At 40.9% G+C, this 25225-nt stretch overlaps 1 protein-coding gene across 1 annotated transcript in view; it reads left to right on the top strand.

Annotated features, from left to right (window-relative positions):
* ITPR2 (inositol 1,4,5-trisphosphate receptor type 2) overlaps nucleotides 1–25225 on the top strand; it is a 244615-nt gene that overhangs the window by 74636 nt on the left and 144754 nt on the right. The window contains exons 19-26 of the mRNA XM_066549543.1: nucleotides 548–799; nucleotides 1649–1793; nucleotides 3029–3179; nucleotides 17555–17748; nucleotides 20069–20201; nucleotides 21123–21180; nucleotides 22711–22876; nucleotides 24788–24961. Coding sequence (XP_066405640.1) covers nucleotides 548–799; nucleotides 1649–1793; nucleotides 3029–3179; nucleotides 17555–17748; nucleotides 20069–20201; nucleotides 21123–21180; nucleotides 22711–22876; nucleotides 24788–24961 — 1273 coding nt within the window. The remainder of the gene's footprint in view (nucleotides 1–547; nucleotides 800–1648; nucleotides 1794–3028; nucleotides 3180–17554; nucleotides 17749–20068; nucleotides 20202–21122; nucleotides 21181–22710; nucleotides 22877–24787; nucleotides 24962–25225) is intronic.

The following is a 25225-nucleotide window of genomic DNA, read 5'->3' as shown; positions in this document are numbered from 1 at the left end:
GAGCCCCAGTGCTGTTCTTATCCAGTTCATTTGGCAATATCAAAAAAGGAAACCAGAATCGTGAAAGAAAAAACTATGAAATCAGTTTCATGCCAGAAACTGAGACTAAGAGTTCATTTCAAGTTTTACTTGTGGGAGTTATCACAGTCTCTGCTGCCTATTCCAGGCCAATCTTGAGTTTCCTTTGCTCATCACATCTCTTTGTGTGTCTTTTATTTTGCCTCTAACCTTTTATTTATTGAGCTTTAATTTTAGGTTGTGGTGCCCTGGAAGCAAGGCATGATCTGAGAAGCGAGTGTCCTGAGTGTCTTGAGGATTAGAAAAGAAATGGGATCGTGGAATAATGTTTTACAAAATTGAAGCAACAATTGAACAAATAATTTTAATGTCAAGTTGCTCCCTCACTTAACAAAATCACTCTTGTTATTTTTAGGATTTATATCAGAAATGCTCACAACAGGCTTGTAACATGAGATTCTGAGGTGTGTTCTTTCATTTCCAACCCATTTCCTTGAATACCATGTTATTACCTTTTTTTTTTTTTAAGGTACCAACTGAACCTCTTTGCAAGAATGTGCCTGGACCGCCAGTATCTTGCCATCAACCAGATTTCTGCTCAGCTGTCAGTAGACTTGATCCTCAGGTGTATGTCTGATGAGAGCCTCCCCTATGACCTGCGGGCTTCCTTTTGCCGCCTGATGCTGCACATGCATGTGGACAGAGATCCCCAGGAGTCTGTGGTGCCTGTCAAGTACGCCAGATTGTGGACTGAAATTCCTACCAAGATCACCATTCATGAGTGAGTTGAAAGTGCTTCAAACCAAAGTACAAAAGCTCTTTGTAGGGTTAGTGTACGAGCAAAATGGTTGTAGATGTCCAGTGTCCACAAAACATGTGTGTGAAAAGGCATTTTGTTGCAGAGCACGGAACTATTAATTATTGTTACTCTTGGAAACTTCAGTGGGCAGCTTTCAATCATTAAATATTTAAATTTTATTTTTCACTATGTTCTTTTACTGGACAAGCTGGGGAAGATGGAATGGCCTTTCCTCAGACCAGCTGCACTCCAGGTAAACCCGTTGTGTCTCACATGACACATGGTTCACTAGGCTGGAACTCGGTTTTATACCCCAAGTTCAACAGAAAGCCACAGCTGGGAACCCAGAATTAAGACACAGCCTCTGTCCACAAACAGAGGCTGTGGCCTTCACTTAGTAAAGTAATTAAGCATGTGTTAAATTTAATTTTAGAGAAAGGACCATTGATTTCAGTGGAAACCCTGTCTGGCTCCACTGATTTGATGGAGCAGCAGCACTGGGATGCTCCCAGCCAGGGAAAATCTGGCTGGAGAGACAGAGAAAGAAGCACAGCAGTGCAGCAGGCAGTGTTGTTTCTGTTAATGACCTTGTTGAATTGCCACAGCAAGATTTAAGAGTTCTATCTGCCACAAGAGTGGTATTATCCTGTCTGTATTCTTCCCATTCCTGGTACTGTTGAAGGGAAGGTTTGGGCATCCACTTTCCATATCTCCAGAGAGCTGAACTAAGTAATCTCAGAGGGTCATGACTGGTTTGTTTTTTCTTTAGTGACAGCTGATCCTGATATTAGAGATAATTAATTTTCCTTCTTTCTGTGCCTTGTATTGTAGGTATGATTCCTTCACTGACTCTTCAAGGAATGAAATGAAGACAAAGTTTGCACTAACAATGGAATTTGTAGAAGAGTACTTGAAAGAAGTTGTGAATCAGCCCTTTCCCTTTGGAGACAAAGAGAAAAACAAACTTACATTTGAGGTACTTCTCAGCTATCTGCATCCTACTTACAGTATTCCTCATTTCAGATAGGATGACATTGCTTCTTTCAAAATAAAGCCAGTTGCAGAATAAATACTGGTGTAAAATAGCCTAAAGAAGCCCCTGTTCCTAATTCCATTGTTCTTGGTGCTGACTGCAGAAAATAATACTCTTGTCTGCTGTGTTTTTCCAACCTTTCCTTCCTTCCCTGGGGAGGTTGCATTTCAGTGGACGGAGAGGGGATTTCTAGGGAGTGAATGGTGAATATTCCTGTTTTTTCTAAATTAGTGAAACAATTTGTAAGGATTCTTCAGTATAAGTAGGTGCTGTTTTCTGTATAGGGTATTACACTCAATGAAACACTCTGGATAACCTAATCCTGTGGTTTAAACATTGTTTGAAATTCTTGACAGAAACTTTAGATAGGCCTAGATTTTCTAGGTTCACATAGCAAAGAATTAAGGGGAAATGCTTACAGCATTTATAGTTCTTCCTCCAGCCTACTTCTCTTTGTTGCTTTTGCCTCTGGTCACCTGAAATCACCTCTGTGCAAACCTATCATCTTACTCTTCTGCTGACTTCCATCTTCCCCAAAGCGGCTGCCTTTTTAAATAATTTCCCAGAGTCTTTCTTCTTGATCTTATATATTTTAACAGATGCAATTTTATCCTCTCAAGCCTTCCTAAATCTCACCTTGGTTTTGCTGTCTGCTGTAACCTGACTGATCAATTGCTTTGTCTAATCCTGACAAACATTTAATGTCACTGGCCTTAGTCCAAAAATCAGTGGCAAGACTTGTGCTAGGTCTGAATGCACTCAAGATCTGAATTTCTGTGGAAGCTGCTGTCACTCGTGCGCCGGGGTCAGGGCAGGAACGGGCGAGAGCAGGATCGCCGCAAAGGCAAAGAAGGCTTTATTCCAAAGAACCGTGCGGTTTTTATAGAGTGGTACGATAGGTTCTGTTCTATTGGCTGGCTAACAGAAACATCTCTCTCAAGCACTGTACTTGAGAGGAACAGAAAAATAAAGTAGAAAAACAGCACCTGCAAATTGTTTATATTCAACAAGTTATCACATCTTTTCAGCTCCCTAGAACTTCTCACAAGCCGCTGTGAGAAACACTTGCCATTTCTCTCTCTCTGTCCCATGGCATCCACAAGCTGCTGTGTGAAATGCAATTGAAAACCACAAAGGCTGTCAGTACTTCCTTCATTTTTATTTTCTTTTTCTCCTAGGTGGTACATCTGGCTCGAAACCTCATATACTTTGGCTTTTATAGTTTTAGTGAGCTTCTCAGGCTGACCCGGACGCTGCTGGCAATTCTGGATATTGTTCAAGTTCCCATCTCATCATACTTCGAAAGGCTGAGCAAGTTTCAGGATGGAGGTGAGATGAGCAGCACAGACTGTTATTCCAGTGGGTAATTAGCTTTTTAAGTTAGAAATAATTTATGGAAAATCTCATTACTCTTTCAAGGTTCTGTATTCCCACATCAGACCACCTATAGGAATGCATTGCAGGGGGCATTAAGATGATCAGCTAAAAATTAACTTTTTTGAACAGAGCTGCATCCTTCATGACTTTTGGGTACTGCATTGGTGTTGCTGCTCCTTTGCTTATTTGGAACTTTCAGATTTGGTTTTAAATTTCAATGTCCCTTGCTCTGAACATCCCAAGGGAGTTCAAGCAGCATTTGCCTGGGTACAGGGATTATGGTGGCTCATCTGTGGCACAGCTGATGGTTAATCTTCTTAGCACTTCACTAAAAGGGAGAATGAGATGTTCTGATCCCACAATGGCAGAAGTACCCAAAAGAAGTCCAGAGAAGGCCATCCTCTGCCTGTGTTTGTCAGCTTAGAATATGCTTTTTTGAACCCAGACCACAAAGCCTCTCTGACAACCCTAGGACTATTCTGTATGTCCCACTGCCTTTGCTACCATGGTTTAAAACTGGGTTGAAGAATGAGCATGCCAGGAAGGTGCTGAAATGTAGCATTTAGTTTTCCTGTGTGAGTGGAAAAGAGGTGTGGCAGTGGTGTGGGCTGAGGGTCCAGAAGACTGACTGATGGCAAATTCTGCTTTAATATGTAGCTGGTGTTGCCAGCCAGCTGGCTCACAGCACCAAAATGGATGAGCTGTCTTGTTGGAAACAATTATTTTGTGTTTTCTCTGGGAGGCCTTTTCCCAGCCTTGAGTTTTTCTAATCATCATTTTGCTCAGTCACTCCCACAGATGCCCTGCAGGAGTGTGCTGTTCTTCACAACTCTTTTCTTCTTTGAGGTTCACACACTCTGGAGAGGTGTAGACTGTCATTGTCATCTCTGAACCAAGAAGTCATATGCTTGGTTCTCTTGATCTTCTCTCCATCGCTGCCAGCAGACTTTAGTGACACCCTCTGGAAGTCTTTCCTGCAATGCAGTGCACACCAAGTCATGCTGTAGCTGGCTGCAGTCCCTCCTCAGCCCTAGAGAAAAGACTGTATGCCCAGACACTTGGAATTATGTTTTCCTTTTTTGTCCCTGAAAGACTGCATTGCAGAGTCTCTTCTTAAATGGCTCTGGACACAGTTTGACTCCAGACACAATCTTGGCATATTTGCAACATGGGACATGCAGATGTGGTTCTTCTGCTTAGTTCTCACTCTGCCCAAGCCTTTAATCCTGATTATACATCTTGTTTAGTGTTTTTTTACTCACATTTATTACCCGTAAAATCATGTTTTGTCCTGAAGTCCTTTTATTTCTGCAGAAGGGTTTCCTTTCAAGCTTTGTAAGAGAGGAAGGAAACACCCATTAAGTGCAAACAGACCTGCTCTCAGTTATATGAATTTCCTTGGCAATTCCATGCAAATCAATGAATTTGCTTTGAAATAAATGAGTGAAGGAATGTTGCAAATGGAAGCTCAGTAGCCTTTTTAGTAGTACTCAACCACGTACTGGAGCCTTCTTGGGAACTTTTTGTCAGAAACGTGGTTTTGTCTCATGTTCTTTCAGCAAAAGAGCACAGAACAAAGGTGTGATTTTTTTTCTTACCTTCAGCCTTTGTGCAGATTATTTAAATTTCTTTCCTGCTATAGCTGTCTCAGTTGATGTTTACCTTTCAAACTGTCCTGGGTTGACTATATGATGCTTTTATCCCCAGTCGTCTCATTCTCATTGTTATGCTGAATAATAAGTTTTGCACCTTTAAGACTTGTTGCAGAGAGTGAAGGGGGCAGAGAAGAAGTGCACAGTTTTTTTTTTCCAGACACTGCTCTCACTCCTCCACATTCCTGCTCCTGGACCGTGTTGTCTGCAGATGGACAGACAGCGGGACAGAGTTCTTTTTTGTCTTTAGTTAGTTTAGCTAGCTGAGGCAAAGAAGTTTCCTGGACTGTGTTTTTTTCCCTTTTCTTTGGACCTCTTGAAACCTGCTCTGGACTGAACACCCAGCAGAGCACCGGCAGCTGCACCTGTGGCCCGCCGGGCCGGGCCTGGCCCGTGACATTTCCAGCACTGAAGGGACTGATCAGAGACTGAGTGAGCTGAGCTGCAACCCGGGGAGGGGACTTTCTCAGTTTGTCATCTCTTTTGGAGCAGCAAGGGGTTTTATTGTTTAATATTGTTTAGGTTTTATTGTTTAATAAACAGTTTTTTTCCACTTTTCTCCAAGGAGGTATTTTCTCCCAGACCGGCTGGGGGGAGGGACTGATTGAATTTGCTTTCCTACTGGAGCCCCTTTGGGGATTCTCTCCCAAATTTGCTCTAAACCAGGACACAAACACTGACCAGTTCAGGTCAGGATGTGACAATCCATGGATGTTCTCTTGTTAATTACCTGTGGGTTGGTTTGGTTTGTTTGGTGGGGGTTTTTCCCTTTTTTCTACTAACTCTATGTCTAGAAAGCTTTGGACAGGTTTTTTTGCTGGTGCAGACTGTTGTCAGTCCTGTCTGCAATCTTACAGGAGCCTGGAGATATTGGCTGTGCTGTCAAGACTTAAAAACAGGCATTGAAACTTTGCTGTGGTGAGACAATGTGTTTTTATGTAGAAATAGCTGTAAGACTTTCTGGAGAGGCCTTCTACAGTCTTTGTAAAAGAAAAGGATGCCTTTGGGTGGTCAGATCTTTTCTTCAACCTCCCTTTTCTTTTCTGATTGAGAAATTATGAACTACATAAAGTGTGCATTCACTTTGCACTTGAGACAGCATGATCCTGAATATTTAACTGCTGTGTCCAATCAGCCTTTCCTCCTGCTTTCCCTGGAGGTGCAAACTTACCTACCCATGAGCTATAAAGATGCATGTTTCACAAGGATGAAGTTGAAGCAGTTTAATAACTCCTTTTCACTATCTTTGAGCACCCAGCTCATGGAGCTTCATGTTCAAAGCACATATTTCATGTCTGAAAATCACAACTAGAGCAAAACAAGGGAATGCTTTTCATTAAGGAGAACTACTCAAGAATCAACCATCGCTTTAGTTGCACATTGCACCACTGAGGGGTGGTGCTGGGCTGGAACTTCTGGATCTCTGCTTGTGTTGGACTGCAGATGATCCCAAGGGTGAGTCCAGAAGCACAGGTGTTCCCTGGGTCCTGTGGAGTCTGGATCTGTCTTGTCCAGGACGCACTAGGGATCCTGAGGAATGAACAGGCAAGTAAGAAACTGGACTTAGGAATTTTTTCTAGATCTCCTCTCACTCTGAGAGTAAGGACTGTTCACCATGCAAAGCTGTAGGTATACATTGGGTTTCCATTTTATAGTAATTATGAGATTGTACATGCAAGGGTTCCCTTCCCTTTTTACACAGATATTCTCTCTTATAAAACTGTGTTGCTCAGAACATGTTTGTTGTTTTATTAGTTACCTGTCCTGGCTTTTTATTGTCTCTTTTAATTTACGATACTGGTTTCTTAGGTTATTAAAAAGGGTGAAAGTAGGAATTACCTCAGTCATTTTTTTTTAGATTTTGGAAAATGTGATGGCAGTTTCTAAAATCAGAATGGTCTGTTGATTTTTTCCAGCAAGTGTTTTCTTATTCATAACTTCCATAAAACACAGACAGATGGATTGTTCCCTGCCCTTTGTCAGGGTGGTGGGACCTCTCTCTCCAGTTAGAGAGGTGTGAAGGTGAGTTCTTGCCTTTAGAGGAGGTCAGATTCCATTCTCTCACATCACTTCAGACTGCAGCATCCTCTCTGGCCGGTCCAATGCTTATAACAGTCATACCAAACCTTTGCAGAATATTGCAGGTAGGTGTCCCTCCAACACATTATTACTCTAGGGATGTGCAGGCTAACCTAGCTCCTTTCTGAAGAAAAAATAGCTTCCCTGAGTTGCAAAAATCATTACATTGATGTTCTTTAAACAAACAAACAAACAAAAAGATATGATTGTTTCTGTTGTGATTTTTGTGTCTATATTGTCAATGTATGGAAGTTTAAATTTTGGAGTTTATAGAAGTTGTGGGGCTTTGTTTGGGTTTTTTATGTTTGTTTATTGGTTGAATGGTTTTTTTAAAGCTTCCAGTCAGGGATCACAAATGTCTAGGCATAAGCTTTAATTCAGTAAGAACATGTATTTCATTCCTTGAGCTTAAGGCTTTGACGTGTAGCTCATAACTCCAGTTTTGACAAACACTGAAAGCCAGTCATGATGCCTGAGACTGACAGTTTATTGGTATAAACAAATATGTTTAAGTTTTATCAAGCATTAGGGGCATGATCCTGTAAATCTTTTGTAGAAAAAGTGCTACTGAATACCAGCTTAGGTTCTGTATATTTTAATTTTCATCACTATCTAAGTATAAATTTGCATAGATTGATAGTGAATCTATATTTAACAATAAGATTTTGTCATTAGTTATGCCAATTCAGAATCATAGTTATTTTCAGGTTCTAAGAAAAATGACTTGAAAAGGGGTTTGCCCAAATGGATAAGTCATGTAATTTCTATTCTACAGCTGTAGTAGATTGAAGGTGGCATCTCTGTAGAAGTTGAAAATTTTTGTCAGGATGTATGTATTTTACATAATAGGTTTTGTATTTTAGTTTTCTTAAAATGTATTGATTTCTATGGGAAATCAGTGCTGAAAATCTGGGACAGGTAGGTTATGCTGTCTTTCCATTTATTTTTTCCAGGTCAGTAGCAACAAAAGTCTCCAACATCTGATTCTAGTAATGTGAAGTTGTTGGGAAGTGGTGAGCTGGATTCCTGACTGGTTTGACCAGTCCACATTGTGAAAACTGTAGTCAGGATTTTGGGAAATATATTGATGATGGGTGGGAGAATGTGGTGAGTCTTGGCTGTGGAAGGCTTTCCTGGAGGCTTTACCTCAGAACTGAAAGAACCAAATTTTCAACCAGCAGACTTGAGTCTTCTTCCCTGTTTAATATTTATTTCTTAAGTACACCCACTTACTTCAGTAAAACTACTTGTTAAGTGAGGAATTATATATGACAAGTGTTGAACTGTTGAGGCAAATCTGTAAAATGGAATGTATTTTTAGGTTTAGTGGAAGTTACATGAAGACTTAATTAACCTTTTACATTAAGAAGTCCTTTTCCCTACTTTGCTTAAAATTGGAGTCACCTTAGTGGCTGAGGTAGTCCTTGATGTTTCCTTGGGTTTCTCTGTCTTGGTTTGGCAAAGATTCTAAAATCACAGAATCATAGCATGGCTTGAGTTGGAAGGGACCTTGACTTATCTCATTCAAACTCCCTGCCATGGACAGGGACACCTTCCACTATCCCAGCTTGCTCAGAGTCCCATCCAGCCCGGCCTTGGACACTGCCAGGGATGGGGCAGCCACAGCTTCTCTTGGCAGCCTTTGCCAGGGCCTCACCACCCTCACAAGGCACAATTTCTTCTGGATATCCAACCTAAACCTACTCTTGCCAGTGTGAAGCCATTCTCCCTTGTCCTGCTGATCCTTACATTATTGTAAATGTTTGTTACTTCTTTCAAAATACTTAATTTTAATGCCACTGTCAGTTACTTGAACCAGAATTAAATTTAATGTATATGTAGTTTCATGGGTGACCTTATTTGATGAAGACAGATTGAAGTAAGCTGGCTAAGAAACATTTATGAGACAAGATCCTGTAAAAAGTAAGGATGTATATTTTTGGAAATGGTTCTTATCTAGATTGCACCCTAAAAATGAACTGACTTGAAAATCTTGCAGCCATCTTCTTTTTTTGTTTTAGTCAGTGTGTCTTAACTTTGAATTATTTTTGTGCATATTTGAAGCTGTTTTCTGTTTCTTTTTTTTCCCCTTTAGATTAAAAACAATATGTGGGGTGTACAAAATATACTACCTCTATCCTAAAGTGATATCTTTTTTTTTAAGGAGAAAATGAGGATTTCATTTAGTACTGCTGTCATTTTGGCACCTTTCAAGAACATTATAATCTCTTGCAGTTTTAATTAAAAGGTAAAGTCATTGCTTTCCTAGTAAGTGCACCCTGCTGTATCATTCCAGAGTAAGGAGCCAATCTGTCTTGTCCAATACTGCTAATTTATTCTCTGTGAATTAAAATGCACATCTTTCTCTAGGTGTTATTTGCTCTTTCAAATAGCTGATTTTAGTCAAACCATGCACCTACAGCATATGTCAGGTCTGAAAGAGGAAGCAACATGGTAGTAGCAGCAGGTAAGCCACACATTTGCCATGCAGCTCAGTGCTGTTTAGTTACTGTTGTTTGGGAATGAGAATAATGACATGCCAGGAAACACATCCCTGAATTTGAGCTGCATATGTCTTGGGATGCAGTTCACAGTCCTGGGCACCAGCTGAAAAAGCCCTCAGTGGTACAAATCTGGGTTATCTGCAGAGTTATCTGTCCCTCAGGAGCTCTACAATTTTTCTGAGCCAGTGTCCACTAATATCAGTGGGAGTCTTTTGTTTTACTTTGCTCAGTCTTTTTGAAAAATAAATTTTAAAAACTGCCTGTAATAAGCTTAAATTGCTCCCACCTCTGTGATTCTCACGTTAAATGTGTTGCCTACAACTGCCTAAGGAAGATGCCTCTTTTTACTTGTTCAAACTGTTGGTCAGATATCCCAGCTGCTTCATGTTGTGCCTGGACCTGTATCTTGGTGGTGTGTTCCTCCTGCAGCTGGAAGGGACACAAGATTCCATCCTGCCAGGGAGCAGGATGGGGGGACCTTGCCTTCTCCTGGAGTCTTCAGTGCTGGTGAGGTCTGCTGCCTCTCTCTGCAGAGGAATGCTTATGATTCTGTGTGTCAGGGGACTCTTGTCCAGACTTCTGTTGCTGTTACACAGCCCAGGAGCCTCCTCAGCTCCGGCTCCAGTTAGGTCACGTTTTCTTCCAGCCTTTTTGGCTGCAAGTAGAGGTACACAGTGTCTGGAAGCACCAGTGAGGCCATTGAGGGTTGACAACAAGGCTGCACCTGCCTTTTCTGTAGTCCCTATGGGTTCTCTGTCTCCAAGGACCAGATTTCATCCAAGACTATTCAAAATTACTCTACTGTTTCTCAGCCCTGCATCTGCATCTGTTACCTGCACTTTTGTCTAGTTAACAATTTGCAGTATCTTCTTTGAGGCATACTTTGATTAGCAGGGCTGATGAGGCAGTGGCTGCCTGGCAGGCTGGAGCAATAATTTATACCAGCAGTTTACAAGAAAAGAAAGGTTCTAAGAGGAAAAATGAGAGTTAACTGTGTTAGTCACAGATAGCTACAGAGAAGAAACTGCTGTTCAGTGCAGAGAATTGCCAGACCAAAGGGGAGGTCAGACTGAGAGCTTAATTCTGTGGCATGAACCATTTCTCTTTCCTCCTTACTCTTTCCCTCATTATAAGACCCGTGCATTAATGGGATTCCAGAGACCATTGCTCTTCTAGGAATCAATATCTGTCTTACAGATGTAACTCAGCTAGGAGGCTTGATTCCCATGGTGCTTTTTACCCTCAAGGCCAGCCTGCTGATGTATGTATTTTTTTCCTTGGACTAATGTCTGTGGCATGAAAGCCATGCTTGACACAGCTCAGTGGTTTTGGGGGTAGGAAAAAAGCCCAGAACCTGCAGAATGTCAGGACAAGGTGAAGTTTGATGGAGTTTCACCATGGCTGGGCAGCTGAGAGTTTGTATATAAAAAAGGAAGGTTTATGGTTATGTTGTGGTGGAGGCTGGAGTGGCCAGATTCACTCAGGGGCTGGGGAGCAAATGTACATCCATGGCACATAGGTAAGTTTTTTCCTTTGTTTTGCCTCATTACTTGTGAGGACTATAAAATATGGAAGTGATACCTCGCCATGTGTCCTTAATGCCAGGCATTAGGTTTTCTGTAAGCCTTACCTGAGGTCAGCTAGTTATAGAGCAATGAAAAATGGTTTAATGAAGACATAAAGTGTGATTCTTGGCCTGTTTATGGTAGGTTCTGAAGTCTTTATGAACAAATTCTGTAGAAAACCTGTAAAAATTAATACCTCTTTCACAAGCAGAGCTGTAAGGCTTTAATGCTTCTGGCAAATAATATACAGCTCTAAAGAGTTTGAAATAAAATGTGTTCCTTTAGGTAGTGAAGTGTTGTTATTATATGTTCTTAAAATGGCTGTAACTTTTCATGCAGAAAAATTAAATTGCATGAAGGAATGCAGCCAAATCAGCAAACAAATGTAGAGCTAAAGCTGCCATTGGATTCTCAATCTTGCCCTTGGTATTTAGACATTGCTGCACACGTGGTTCCCTGATGGAGGATCCCCGAGGACTGGACGTGTTATGTGCCTTAAGATGACATGAAAGCTTTCTTTGGGAAGCTTTTGGTGGAGCAATAGTGTAAATATCACTGAAATCCCCAAAGCCAAGGATATTTGGAGTTTTGGCTGTTGTGAATACTGTCTCAAAACCTGGTTGAATGCACCTGCACTGCTACATGGGTTGAGATAAGGTCCTGTGTGCTGGTTTTGACTGAAGTGTCAGTGTCCTAATCAAAAGCATGCTTAGGTTTGATGACATCAGAGAGTTGTTGCTATGACTTAATAACTGCATAGACCATGTGAGAATTGTCATATTTTTGTAAAGCCCTTTATTGCTTCGCCCTCCCTCCTCTTTTTTCTATAAGCAAGATTGAATAATATGTTTGATTTTTATGGACAGGTTAATGAAGGTTGCTGGGGTAGTGGATGCATATGCATTTGTCTTTTCTAGTCATTAACAGATCTCTTGAAGATCTGATCAGACCTTTCAGTACCTAAAGGGAACCTACAAGAAAGATGGAGAGAGACTATTTACTCCAAGGGCATGAAGAGACAGGACAAGGACAATGGCTTCACACTGACAGAGAGGAGGTTGAGATGGGATATGAGGAAGAATTGTTCCCTGTGAGAGTGGTGAGGCCCTGGCACAGGTTGCCCAGAGAAGCCGTGGCTGCCTCATCCCTGGAATTTTCCAAGGCAAAGCTGGATGGGGCTCTGAGAAGCCTGGTGGCAGGTGTCCCTGCCCATGGCAAAGGGCTTGGAACTGGGTGGTCTTTAAGGTTCCTTCTAACCCAAACCAGTCTGTGATTCCATGTGGCAGCTCCCTTTTAGGTACTTATTTATTAGATACTTATTTATTGGAAGCATTGAGCATCCAACTGGTCCAGTCCCTAATGAAAGCTGCTGGGTGTTAAAATCCTTTTGAAAATATGGGCACTTTTAAAATTTCTGTCTTGGGAGATGAGCACTGTGGGAAACTGTTCAAGCTAAAAATAGCTGGGCAGTTTTCAAAACTGAGCCCTAGGAATCCATCTTTCATTTTTCTTTCTTCTGAGGGAGACTGAACAACAATGATAATAAGAGCAGACTCCTTCCCCCCATGGCAACTAGGGACCAGATCAGGTGCCTATAGGTAATTTTTAAATAAACAAGGCTGCACGTTGGTTCCCTGGCATCTTGGAGATTTCTGTGGAGCAGAGGACTCTGGGGACTCAGAAGACTCTGGCTCTAAGGGGATCTGCCAGCCTTTGAGGCTTCCACTGACTGTTCACCCTCAGGTTCTGCACAGCTCTCTGCACTGTGTGTGAAATATCCAAAATTCTGTGGATCCTGGAGAGCAAACTGAAGATGCTCCATAGCAATGGGCTGGGAACAATTGGAAGCAAAGGCACGAATTGCCAGCTGCCTCCAGCAGTTGTTTTTCTTAGTGAATATGGTATTTTGTCACTTATCATCCATACTGTATTGCATAGCAGATTGTTGTTCACTTTTATATTCTGCTTTTAGAATTTTTGCAACCAGTAAGTGACTTATCAAGAAAATATGTTTATGTAGAAAATGAAGTGTCAAATTATCCACTGTTTCGATTACTTGGGTGGTTGTTATTTTTTTTCCCATAATTGACTCCTCTGAAAAGCCTTTCTTCTCAGAGAGGCCGCTGTGTTGTCAATCGTGCCAAATTGTATGAGATTATGTGCTACAGTTTTGTGACAGAAACTGATACTCATTAGGAAGTTGTGATCACTGTAATAAAAAGTAATGAAAAGGAGATGCACAGTTGTCTATTCAAAACATGACAAGCATTCTCTTCTTTCCTCTTCCTTCAGTGTCTGTCAATCTGCAGCTCCTTTAAATTACCACTTGTGCATAGTGCATTCACTCTTCCATCGACTAATCTTGTTGAGACTGTACATTAAATAGGAGACATTTCTAATGGGTCCACTGCTTATGGAAGGCTTTTGGCATCTGACTTGTCTTGGCAGAAGGGGGAACAGAGAAGAAGGGAAAAATGGAAAAAGATTCAAGGAGATTTCCTTGTGTTCTTTCCCTCTGTTGGTCAGTCACGGCTCTGAGTGCTTGTGCCGCAGTTTGCTGCTGAGAGAAGTGGTTGGTTGCACACATTAGCACCTCACAACATTGCAAGGACTGTTCTCTCCCTGCCACGCTTCACAGCCATATATAAATGTTAGTACCTTGACCCCAAAGAAAACAGCCAGAGATGAGGTCAGCAGGTTAAGGGTGGCAGTACCATATGGAGGCACAGCTCAGCTTCTCTTCACTTATCTCTAGCAAAGTGCACATAAGAGTAATCAGGGTTCACATCTACTTGCTCTCTCTCCTGATTTATCTCAGTTAACTAGCTGAGGCAGTAAGTTAATTTTTCCTTGGTCATTGGTATTCAGGAAGCACTTTGGAGATGTGACTAAGATCAGAGCTCCCTTATTTTAGTCATTGTGTGCACATGTACTAAGAACTTAAATCTCTTTTATTGAGCCAATGTATTTTGTCTTGCATTGTTGCAAGCTTAGCTGACAGAGAGCCAGTCCCTTTTTAAGCTGCAGTAACCTTCCTGCATGCCTTACCTCAGGGAAGCACACCCTTCCCTGCTGGGATAACCACCTTCAAGCAAGACTGCTGCTGGCCCCTTGTGCTTGTGACTGACAGATTTAATCCATGCTTAACATAGTCCAGGCTTCCAAGGCTGGACAGGCAACACTGAGTATCACCAGTGATAATTACAGGGGGATCTTTTGGAAGAGAAGCTGCTCCCCACTCCTTATGTACATGGAAGATCTCCCTGGTTTCTTTCACAAAGCAGAGCAACTCCTCTCAGTTGAGACACATCAGCTGCTTCACTGCCATCCATGAATGTGCTGCTTGACTGCTATCTGCTCCTTGGAGAGGGTTGCATTTCATCAGCACCCTGCAAAACATAGTTGTTGTGATACTTTTCCTGAAATGAAATGCTGAATTGCTCCAGTTGCTGCAGCATTTTAACTCTGGGAATGTTCTCTTCAACCTGCTCTGAATTAACTGAAAATTATAGTCAGCATCAGGCAGTTGGTTAAAAAGTTTTCCAAGATGACACCTTGTCTCCCTGCTGTTATTGACAGAAATAATGCAGTATTGAATCACTGCCCATTTCAGCTGTAAATACTGAACTGGACTAAGTAGACTTTTCTCTTACTAAAATCCTTTCCTATGCATTAATGAAATGCTGTTTGAAATGGCAGGGATAATAAATACCTCCTTAATCCTCCTTCACTTTCCCACCTCTGTCTTTTGAGATCACTTGCATTAAGGTCAATAGTGAAGGAAAGCTGTGGACAGAGCGTTTATCCTTGTTACTGATGCTATTGGGAAGCAGCTTCATAGCTGCCTCTCACTGGTTTGTGCCACCTTTGGGCACTGGTGTTCTGTGGCTAAGAGGAAGGGACAGCAATCACCTAATTTATTTTTATTTCCTAGATGTTTTTCTGGGCTCCAGTATCACATTAGCTGAGTGCCTCAGAGTCTTTGCTATTGCAGGCCTCTCACTGTCCTTCCTAGAGGTGGAAAAAGTGACCTACTCATTTATGGAGGTTGTCCTGAAATGCAGAGACAGTGACTAATTCCTTTTTCACTGAAGGAGTTGAATCCCATTCCCTGCCATGCCTCTGCAGCACCCCAGTAATGGCTGAGAAATAAGCAAGATATGGTCTGGGCAAAATCCCAGCTTTCTTTCTCCAAGAACTGAGGTGCACCCAAGATGTTGTTTGATGTCTTGTCCAAAAGACACTAACTTTTTCATTAGCTTTACACCCAGTAGATTTCAGTCTTGAAGGGTGAGCAGGAACTTTTCAAGATGAAGTGGAATTTTTCTTCCTTATTTTAGACAAACTGCAGTTGTGTCTTGTTTTTGAGAAGAATATCTTCTGGACTTGTCTTAGACCTAAGTGGTTTCATTATCATTAACCCCATTGACTGAAGTTTGTTTTTAAAGAATTTCTGAGCTTTCCAAATGCCCTCTATTTATATTTCCCTCTGCCCAACTGAGCAAAAGAGATTTTGAATCAATGTTTTGAGAGATGATAATTTCTTAACTGAGATGTATGCCTGGGGTGTTGCAGGCCATGATGCAGCTACCCAAGCTGCAGGTCTTGTGGGCTTATGTGTCAGCATTAAGGACAGAACGAAATGAATTTCATTTTTTTCATGGTTTGAAGATGAAGAAGATACAAAATGTTGGTTTAACTGAAGGTACTTTAGGGTTGAAGGTCCTTCATGTAGTTACTGTAGCTTTGCACAGGTGCACTGGGTGGTGGTCAATACAAATACTTGTTTAGCACATTGGGAGAAAGGAGTTGGGGAGTGGGAGAGAGATATTCATCCCATGTTACGCCCACACTGTTTTACTTGATTTGAAAGGAAAACACACCATTTTCATTTTATGTCATGGAGACTATTTGTGATGGATTTATTTGCTTTATGCCTGTGTAAGCAGTTAGAACTTTCTGTGCCAACCTAATGTGAGGATCCAGCCTTTAGTTTGACTTCTAGATTTTTTTCCCCTTACAACATGCAAAATCAGAAGTACATTTCCCCTCCCCCCCCCACCTCCTTTTGTAGAGACTTGAAGTATTATTTTTAAAAGACTGATTCAGAGTGATTGCACACCAAACCAGATGCTGAATGGGACCTCAAACCTGACACAAATCTGCCTCATTCACTTTGAAAAAGCACCTTCTTTGTGTGTTTCCCTTTTAAAGTCAGGCTAAAGGCATTCTCTTTCCATACACATTGTAGTTGTATATGGATTGAAGAAAGAAGGGAGTAATAGGAGGATTTTGCCAACAAAATAAAATCCAGCTTTGACTTTTACAGCAGATTATCTGGGAAGAGGGTTTCTTCAGTGTGAGTAAAGCTTGGCTGTGGCATGGTGATTAAAGTGTACTAAAGGACAGACAAGAATTATTCAAGCTTCTCTCAGCAAAGCTACATTTCCTTCAGTCTTTTCTTTGCCTTTAGTGTAACCTAGGTCCTGGCATTCTTCTTGTGAAGAGATGCTGTCATTCCCTTCCTTTCTTCCATTCCTCACTATCTGTGTCTTGCAAGAAGGGAAACTGATTCATGTAGGTAGGTAGCACAATATTCTCACACTTTCTTGTCCCACCTTTGCAAGGAAGCCACTGATTCACTGAGATGCTTTTCCCATCAAAATTCACTACAAAGACCAGTATAATCTGTGGGAACAGATGGTATTTCTCAGTAGATTTTGCAGTGTACCATTGCAACCTGGATAAAGGTTTTACCACATAAGTGTAAAATATTTTTTTCCCTCGTGAATAATTGACAAAAGGCACTGTGATTACAGATACCAGCTTGACCTTCAGGACAGCCTTCAAGCCTGGCCTTGTCCTGGCACTTTTTTTTTAAAGGGGGATGGTTGGCTGGTTGTGTCAGTTGGGTTTGGGTTGTGCCCTGTCATTTGAACCACACAAAGAGATTGATCAGACTGGCACAACCTCATCTCTTTACTCTCCTTCAATATGACATCTAAAACTCCTCCCATGTGTCTCCAAATTGCAGCAATAGATGGTATTAATAAAATACCAATAAAAGTTTTGTAATGATAAGCATAGTCAAGTACTGGAATTGCTTGCTTAGGGATGTTCTATAATACTGGATATACAACACTCAGTTTGCAAATATTCTTAAAAACAAGTTAAACCTCTTTAAGAAATTGTCTTGGATGTGGATAATGCACCTTCAGGCAAAGGAATGGGTGAGATTTCTTTAGTTCTACTTTTTATCATTTGTTGAGCATGTTTACAGACTCTGGAAATATTTTGGCATGTTTACCATCTGTTAACCTGTAAGAAATGATATCTTGGAAAAATCAGCATAGAAAATTTTTGCCTAATTGGGTAATTTGAATGAGCTCAGGAGCTGAGGGCTTCTTTTTCAAAATGCCATTTGAGACTGGAAAGGGGTTTGACAACATGGATGTAAATGTAATATACAGCATTGTAAACATGCTTTAGTCCTAGGAAATGTGTCTGTTTTTTTGTTTAATGCACAGGGAACAACGTCATGAGGACCATCCATGGAGTAGGAGAGATGATGACCCAAATGGTGCTGAGCAGAGGGTCTGTGTTTCCCATCAGTACCCCTGACATACAGCCAAGCATTCACCCAAGCAAGCAAGCCAGCACTGCAGACAGTGAAGATGTGATTGTAATGGACACCAAATTGAAAATCATTGAGATTTTGCAGGTAATAATGAGGGGTGGTATATTACACAGCAGCTATTTCACAGTTCTTTACTCACACAGTGGCCAGTTGTGTTTCCCCCATTCTTACTATTCACTGCACTGTTTATTGTAGAAATACCTCCTTGATATGAGGAAGGATAGTCCTCTGTGTGAACAATTGCAGAGTTGTGGTCCTCACCCTGTTGTACCAGTTTCACTTTTGAAGGAACAAGATGCTGCAGAAACTTTCTCACTGTAACTGTGCAAAGACAACTTGTCCTCTAATCTGCCTCCCTAATGTTTCCTGAACACCGTGTGTCTGTTTCCAGTTTCTTTCACACACTTAACACTGGGGTGGTTGCTTGATTTAAGCATTTGACCCCTCTGTTGCAGTAGTTGGATAAAGGGCAGAATTTGGCCCTGGCCCCACTGAATTTGTGGGAGGCTGCACACTTTTGGTGCAATTAATGCATTTCAGATTTCTGCTGTTGGGCTGAGAAGAGTCTGTGGGCTGCTGTGATTTTCTCCCAGCTGATGTGACAATCTGGGTGACACCAGCCTGCCTCCTGAGAGGCAGTTTTCACTTGGTGCTGTTAATAAGTGAAGTGGCACACGCTTGCTCTGTGTACTGAATCCTGATTTCTGCAGTGCTTGGGCCCTGAAGGAATGTTTTGGTGTTTTCTATAAATTCTCTGGATTTGTTGGTACCAATGTCACTTTTGAAGGATTCCATTTGTTCTGACTGCTCATAAATTATTTAGATGACTCTAATTACTTGTCATCTGAAAGGCTATCAATTGTTAGAATATACTCAATACTGCATTCTTTGGTTCTAGGCCTCCTTTACTTTAAAACTTACAGTGAAAGACAGAGTGTTACAAAATTATATGACCTAAATAACACAAATCACATGTATTGCTTTTCATTTCCTTGTTTGTACGACTGAATTTCTCTCCACGCTGTCCTGCTTTACTGGTGGATGCCTAGGAGGATGGTTCCAGGACCTTGTCCTGTGCATTCCCTGAGAGAATCACATGTTGTCTCATCCTTTCCTTTTTCACAGCACATTCATTGCAAGACCCATCAGGATTGAAGAGTACTTAATCCTAATTTCTTACTTAATCTGTGGTTTGGTAGTTAAGGATTGGTCACATGGTCAAATTACTTCAGATAAGTGAGTTGTCATATGCTGGGTGAATCCCAGTAAATGTGCATATATATATGCATATATATATGCGTATATATGATCCTAGCCCACAAGAAATATAAAATAATTCAGTTTCATTTAAAATGCAATGAGGAAGGAATAATTTCAATCATGTTACCTTTCATTACTGTGTTATTAGCCTCAACGGTGAGTAAGAATATTTTAGATTTATTTTACTAACATGCAAAGCAAATACAATGGTGATTGAAGCTGTTCCATTCTCAGAAATATTTCAGTTTGTAGAAATTTAATTCTCAACATACCTTCCTGTTGCTTTAAGTAAAGACTGTTTAACTTATGATTTCTATTCTGCCCTCAGCCAGAATTAAACAGATGGTCTGATAGACTTAGTTGACTATGCATGGACTTGGGAAATTTTTATTTTTAAAAATCTTGCCTGTACAATTCTGGGGCAACTTAATAATGGGACCAAAATAGAGAAATCCCATTACAGTGGGTCTGGGAAGCATATTTGACTTTAGCTGTAGATCAAAGAAACAGGTTGGCACCATTTACTAACTCACCTTTCAAATCACCTGTCACCTCAGCCTTGGAAACTCAGCATATATCTTTCATCCCCACTGATTGTAAAATATGTTAAATAATCTTAGAGGTGTTTGATTACATGCTTGCATTTCCTGTGGGCAAGAAGCATCCATGTGTATAAGTGTCAGCCCTTAATTTGATGCTAATGCTTCCAGCCTAGTTATTTTCCTCACTATTCCAATATAAAAGCAGCATTTCCAGGTCTGAATTAGGATTTTTCCTGTATAAGTTTCCAGTTTCACAGCTGAGGAGCAAAAAGGGATTTTTCAGATATCTGAGAAGGTGAGCCTTGAGCCTGTTGTGCTTGCTCTCTATTCCTCTCTGTGGGGCATTGGAAGTCCAGCTGAAATATGAAATAGTTGATGTCAGTGTGGGTTTGAAGGTTCTGATCTGGCTTGCAGGCAGTGAGGACAAGACAGTATGTTGGAGCCCCTGCACACACCCAGTGGTACTCAAGCAATCCATAGGGCAGAGTTCAACATGTCTCAGGATGGGCAGGGGAAAGAAATCACAGAAAGCTGGTGAATGTATTGGATTGTTTTTTCACAGTAAACTTAAATTAATTTAGTTCACTTTTTTTTTCTTGTAGTTTATTCTCAGTGTTAGACTGGACTACAGAATATCCTACATGCTGTCTATCTATAAGAGAGAGTTTGGGGAAAACGCTGAAAATGTTGACTGCTCTACATCATCCCCACCTGACACACCAGGGACTGCTTCAGGTAAACCTTACAAATTTTCTTTCAATTCTGGGTGGGCAACTGCAAACACTGAGCTCAACTGCAGCAGAAAGACACAGGCTACTGCAAGTGGAAAAACTTGTGAAAAATTAAAAATTTTAAGGAATTCCACAATTTTTTTTTTACTGGTCTGTCCTCCTCCTCTAACAAAAAAGTGATTCCTTTTCCCCCACTGTCATATTTTGTTCTTTTATCTGTGCTCTTCCCAAAACACTGCATGGTGGTAAATGGATAGTGTTTGGGGGTGGATGAGGACAGGTTTAAGTGAGATGAACATGACATGGGAATCATTTGGCTTTCCAGGAAGCCCTCCCTTGCACACACAAGTGCCTAAAAGGTCTGTGTGAATACCTGCAGGTAGGGGAGAATTGCTCTAGTTGGAGGCAGGCATATGTATAATACAGGGCTGCTGAAGTCTTAAGTAATAAGTTATATTAAAGCCATTCTAAAGCAAAATGATGGTGTGGCAAATAACTGGATTTATGGTAAATATTCTAAAGTTCATGTGTATGCTTTGCTGGGGTTGGCTCAAGAAAAAAGAAGAAAATGTAAGAAAAAATGTAAAAGTTTGACTATCTGTATCATTTGTAGGTCACTGCTGGTGACTAGTACAGTTCCTAGCACCCTGTGGCTTTGGTTCATCACTACAGTTCTCTTCCTCAGGAACAGTAATACACAATTTACCTCTGCCCCATATCCTGTTTGTTCTCTGCTACTCTTGCAGAAAGCAAATTTTGCGTAGTTGGGGAATGACTAGTTAGACCTTTACTTGATACCATCTGCTTTAAAGAGGAACAGAACTTCATTTTGCTGTGCAGATTAAATGATGAGCATTGGCTTTCTTTGTTTTTTTCTTTTCTTTATTTTTTTTAATTCAAATTTTTCTTCTGATTTTTTTCCTAGCAATTGTTCCTGACATAGATGAAATTGCAGCTCAGGCTGAAACCATGTTTGCTGGCAGGTACATTCTGAAGTTTTACCTCTCTGTATATTTATATATCTTTTTGTTCATGTCAATATTTCTCATGGCCAATCTCTGTTTATTCTGTGCTTATTTTTATAGCCCTTTCTCTTCCTTTGCCTGCTTGTTAATTGCATAAGCCATACTTGAACAGAAACGTGCCAGGAAAGACCTGGATTTCAATCAAGCAAACAGCCCAGCTGGCCTGGATGGCTGTGGGATTGGCTATGAGCACCCTCTTAGTTGTAAGAGAGTTTGTAGAAAGTTTTTGTTGTGTTCCCAAAGGCAGCTGGGGAATGGTGTATAGGTGTGTTGGGCTGAACCACATTAATTTTCTATTTATCTTATAATGCCTTACATGGGTGCTGAAAAGCCATTCTTTTTCTGGTGTGTCTTATGGCTGCAGCCCCAAATTTCCTGGATCAGCAGCTTGCTGTTGGCCCTCAGGGTTTCTTACAGATTGCATGACCTTTGTCATTGCACTTGGTGTTCAAAGTCCTTGGAAACATTGTGCCAGCAGTAATCTCTCCTGTGCCTCCTCAGATCAGGAGTGGACCACTTGCCATGATCTCCTGGTCCACCAGAGGCCTGTAGATTACAATTTATGCTTGCAGGGTTTTGGAAGGGATTTCAGCTATGCTGTGAACAGAAAAAAGTAACCCATGGAAAACAGTCATACTGGAGAGTTATTACCATTATCACTATATTGGTTTAATTTTACGGGTATAATTATAATTATACTAGTAAAAATTAATTCCATTTAGACAAGGCCGTAGACTTTAAAGGTTTTCTTGGAGCTAAGGAGAAGGATCTGCAATGTGGGCACTGTGATCTTTCCTCTCTCAGTCCCTCATGCATTCTCAATCTTTACCAGCACAAGCAATGCCTCCAGGCCTCTCCTGAACTCCCATAATGTAAAACAACACACAGCCCTTGGCATCTGCATCTTTAAAATGAACAGAGAGACTGAATGGTTTCTTGGAAACATTATTTCTGCTTTGATATGTTAAGTGTAAATCTGCTTTCTGCCGTTCCACATTATGAATATGATTCCAGAAATATGATGCTTTTGGCAATTCTTGCTATTTTTGATCTTATTTTTTCTTAAATGAAATTTTAATAGCAGCTGAAAAGGGAAGGAGTGAAAAGGAAAGGGTCAAATTAATCTCTGAGGAAATGCAGTTTACTTCATTTAATTTGGAATGGGGATGAACCTGGCTCAACTTAACCATGACATAAATGAATGCTTTTACAATACAGATTTTAATCACAATGTTTGACACATTTAGTAGATACTTCTGCTCCATGATGTCCATTATGCTGTAAGATTGTTGCAATAACTGTAGGAGAGAAGTTCTTGTAAAATATGTTAAAGTCATATTTATAATTTCCCTCCTGCGGCATATTTAATTTGATTTTAAGAGCTCTGTTGAGTGAAGATTGTGTATAGAGGCATATTTATCTCAAGAACTTTTATTTTTTCTTATTTATTTTACTTTATTTGGTCCTTTCTCCCCATTTCTGTTGCAGAAAGGAGAAGAATGCAGTTCAGCTTGATGATGAAGGGGGCAGAACTTTTTTACGGGTCCTCATTCACCTGATCATGCACGACTACCCCCCATTGCTCTCAGGGGCTCTGCACCTGCTCTTCAAGCACTTCAGCCAGAGAGCAGAAGTTCTGCAAGCATTCAAACAGGTATGGATGGGCTGAGTGTTATCCCAGGAAACTGAATGCAGAGAGCCTTCCCAAAGGCTGTTCTGCTACTTAAATTGCTGTTTGTTGCATGACAGTGTTATTTCCTCAGAGGTCAAGTATCAGCAGACTTCTTTGGCCATATGTGCTGCTATATGTTATAGTTCTGTGCCCCCCAGAAATTGTTATTTCTGGCACTGCATCCATTAGGGAAAGCGTAGGTCCGTGGTGAGCCTCTCACAGGGATCCCTCAGGGACAGAGCCAGTGCCTCATGTTTGGCAGGCAGTGTCCCCGTGTCAGCAGTGAGACTTCTTTGTCTTCAGGGCCACTTAGGCTGGGCATTGTTATTTTGTTATTCACCTGGTGCTACTAATTCCAATTCAGGTGTCTTTGCACGGGGCTCCCCTGCCTGATGCAGCCATGCCCAAATAGCAGGAAGGCAGAGACAGAGCCAAGCCTGTTTTCAGCTTTTATTCTGTCCCTCTGGTAGCAGTGCATGTGCAGGCTCCATGTGTCCGTGGATTAGGACAGGGAGATCTGATGTCATGGGGCTGCAGGACAGAGATGCCTCTGTTACATAACCCTTTCTAACATATGTTGATAAGAACATCTGATGCTTATTGCAGGAGCTGGGTAGCGTGTTGTCTCATCGTTATGTAAGGTAGGGAGGTTCCTCTCCTGTGCAAACAGATGAATGATAAAGACCTGAAAAGCTTTTGTTTAATGTTATTGTTGTGCAGCATAATGGCCTCCCACCAGGTATTTAAAGCTAGGCTGTGCTGGTTAGTTGCATAAATAGCTGTTATTCCCAGGTAAGCAAGGACTGAGTTGCTTAATGTGTTTTTGTGAAGGATGGAAAAGGCTAATGGAGAAATAAACAAAAAAGACTGTAGAGCACGTGGAATAAGAATGCCTGCAACTGAGCAGCATTCATAAATTCTGTAAAATAGCAAGGTTTTGCCAAGCCAAAGAGATTATTATGACAAAAACTTTATATTACAAAATAGTGAACATTTGCCTGGATGTAATGTGGTTTTAAAAACAACATCAGTGTTGTCAGTGACCCTAATCTTTTATATGAGTATGATTTCTTAAGTGTGTTTATTAATTTACTGTAAAAATTGCTGATAGTTTTTTGGCATATTGTCTTCATTAATAATCTTGGGAGAACAGAGAGCGTTACAAAGAAAGAAAATGTGTTGGTCATGCTAAATCAAGAACTACACAGAACAGTGAAAAACCCAGATAATTTGAGCAGTACAGGAAAAGGAAAAATGAGATTAGTCTTAATAAGTGGCACCCTCTCAGATGATGAGAAATTCCATGAACCCAAAAGTCAGTTTGTCAGCTATATTCAGAAAAGTTTTTCTAAGCTGGCCTAACAGTATGAAAGTCTGTTATTTTTCAATATTTGATTATGGTGGTGTAGGAGATCATTAAAATTGCTGGCCATTCTGACTTTTCTTTGGATGCCCTGATCTCTTGTCATACCATCCTTTTTTTTCCTTCTGAAGTACAGTGCTAAAGCAGTAGGTATTTCTAACTATTGCTTTAATATGCGTGTAACTGTATTTTATAATGCCATGAGATTCATGATCAGTGCATCAGAGCTCACTCTGCACAGAACTCAAGAGCCTGTAAATCTGCCTGTGCTGAAAATGTTTTGCAGTGTATTCAAGAAGGATGTTGTGAATGTTTTAACTATCCTGTTTTGGGCAACTACAGCCTCTGGCTCTGCTAAAGGTTTTTGATAAATGGGGGCTAAGAGCCTGCATGTGCCATGTTTGAATTGCAAGGGAAGGTTGCACAAGGTACCTGGAAAGAGGCTTAGAATGGGAACTGTCAAGCAAATTACCCAGCCATAAGTGCTGGTGCTACTGCTGTAAGAGCTTCACAATTTTCTCCATTTCCAGGTTCAGTTGCTGGTGTCCAATCAAGATGTGGATAACTACAAGCAAATCAAGGCTGATCTTGACCAGCTACGTCTGACTGTAGAAAAATCTGAATTGTGGGTTGAGAAGAGCAGCAATTATGAGAGTGGAGAAGTGGGCGACAGTCAAACCAAGGGGGGAGAAGAGCCAATGGAGGTGGGTTTAAAGCCTTTGCTGTCGGAATTGTTTCAATACTGATAGGAAATTTTATGAACAACTGCAAAATCGTGGTCTGGTTAAGCAAAGTGGCAAAGTGAGAATGTGAAGTATTCTGGCTGAGCTTTAGGAACTGACAGAAAAGGAAATAACACTTCTGTTATCGATGTATTCAATATTCTCTCCTGATGCTTTCAGGAACTGCATTCTTAGGTCACAGAGCTGCCTTCCTTTCTGGGTGCAAGCCACAGTGTGCAGCAGCAC

The sequence above is a fragment of the Molothrus aeneus genome, chromosome 5 (genome assembly GCF_037042795.1).
Source record: "Molothrus aeneus isolate 106 chromosome 5, BPBGC_Maene_1.0, whole genome shotgun sequence".
Lineage (NCBI taxonomy): Eukaryota > Metazoa > Chordata > Aves > Passeriformes > Icteridae > Molothrus > Molothrus aeneus.
This window is presented reverse-complemented; position numbering and strand designations above follow the sequence as displayed.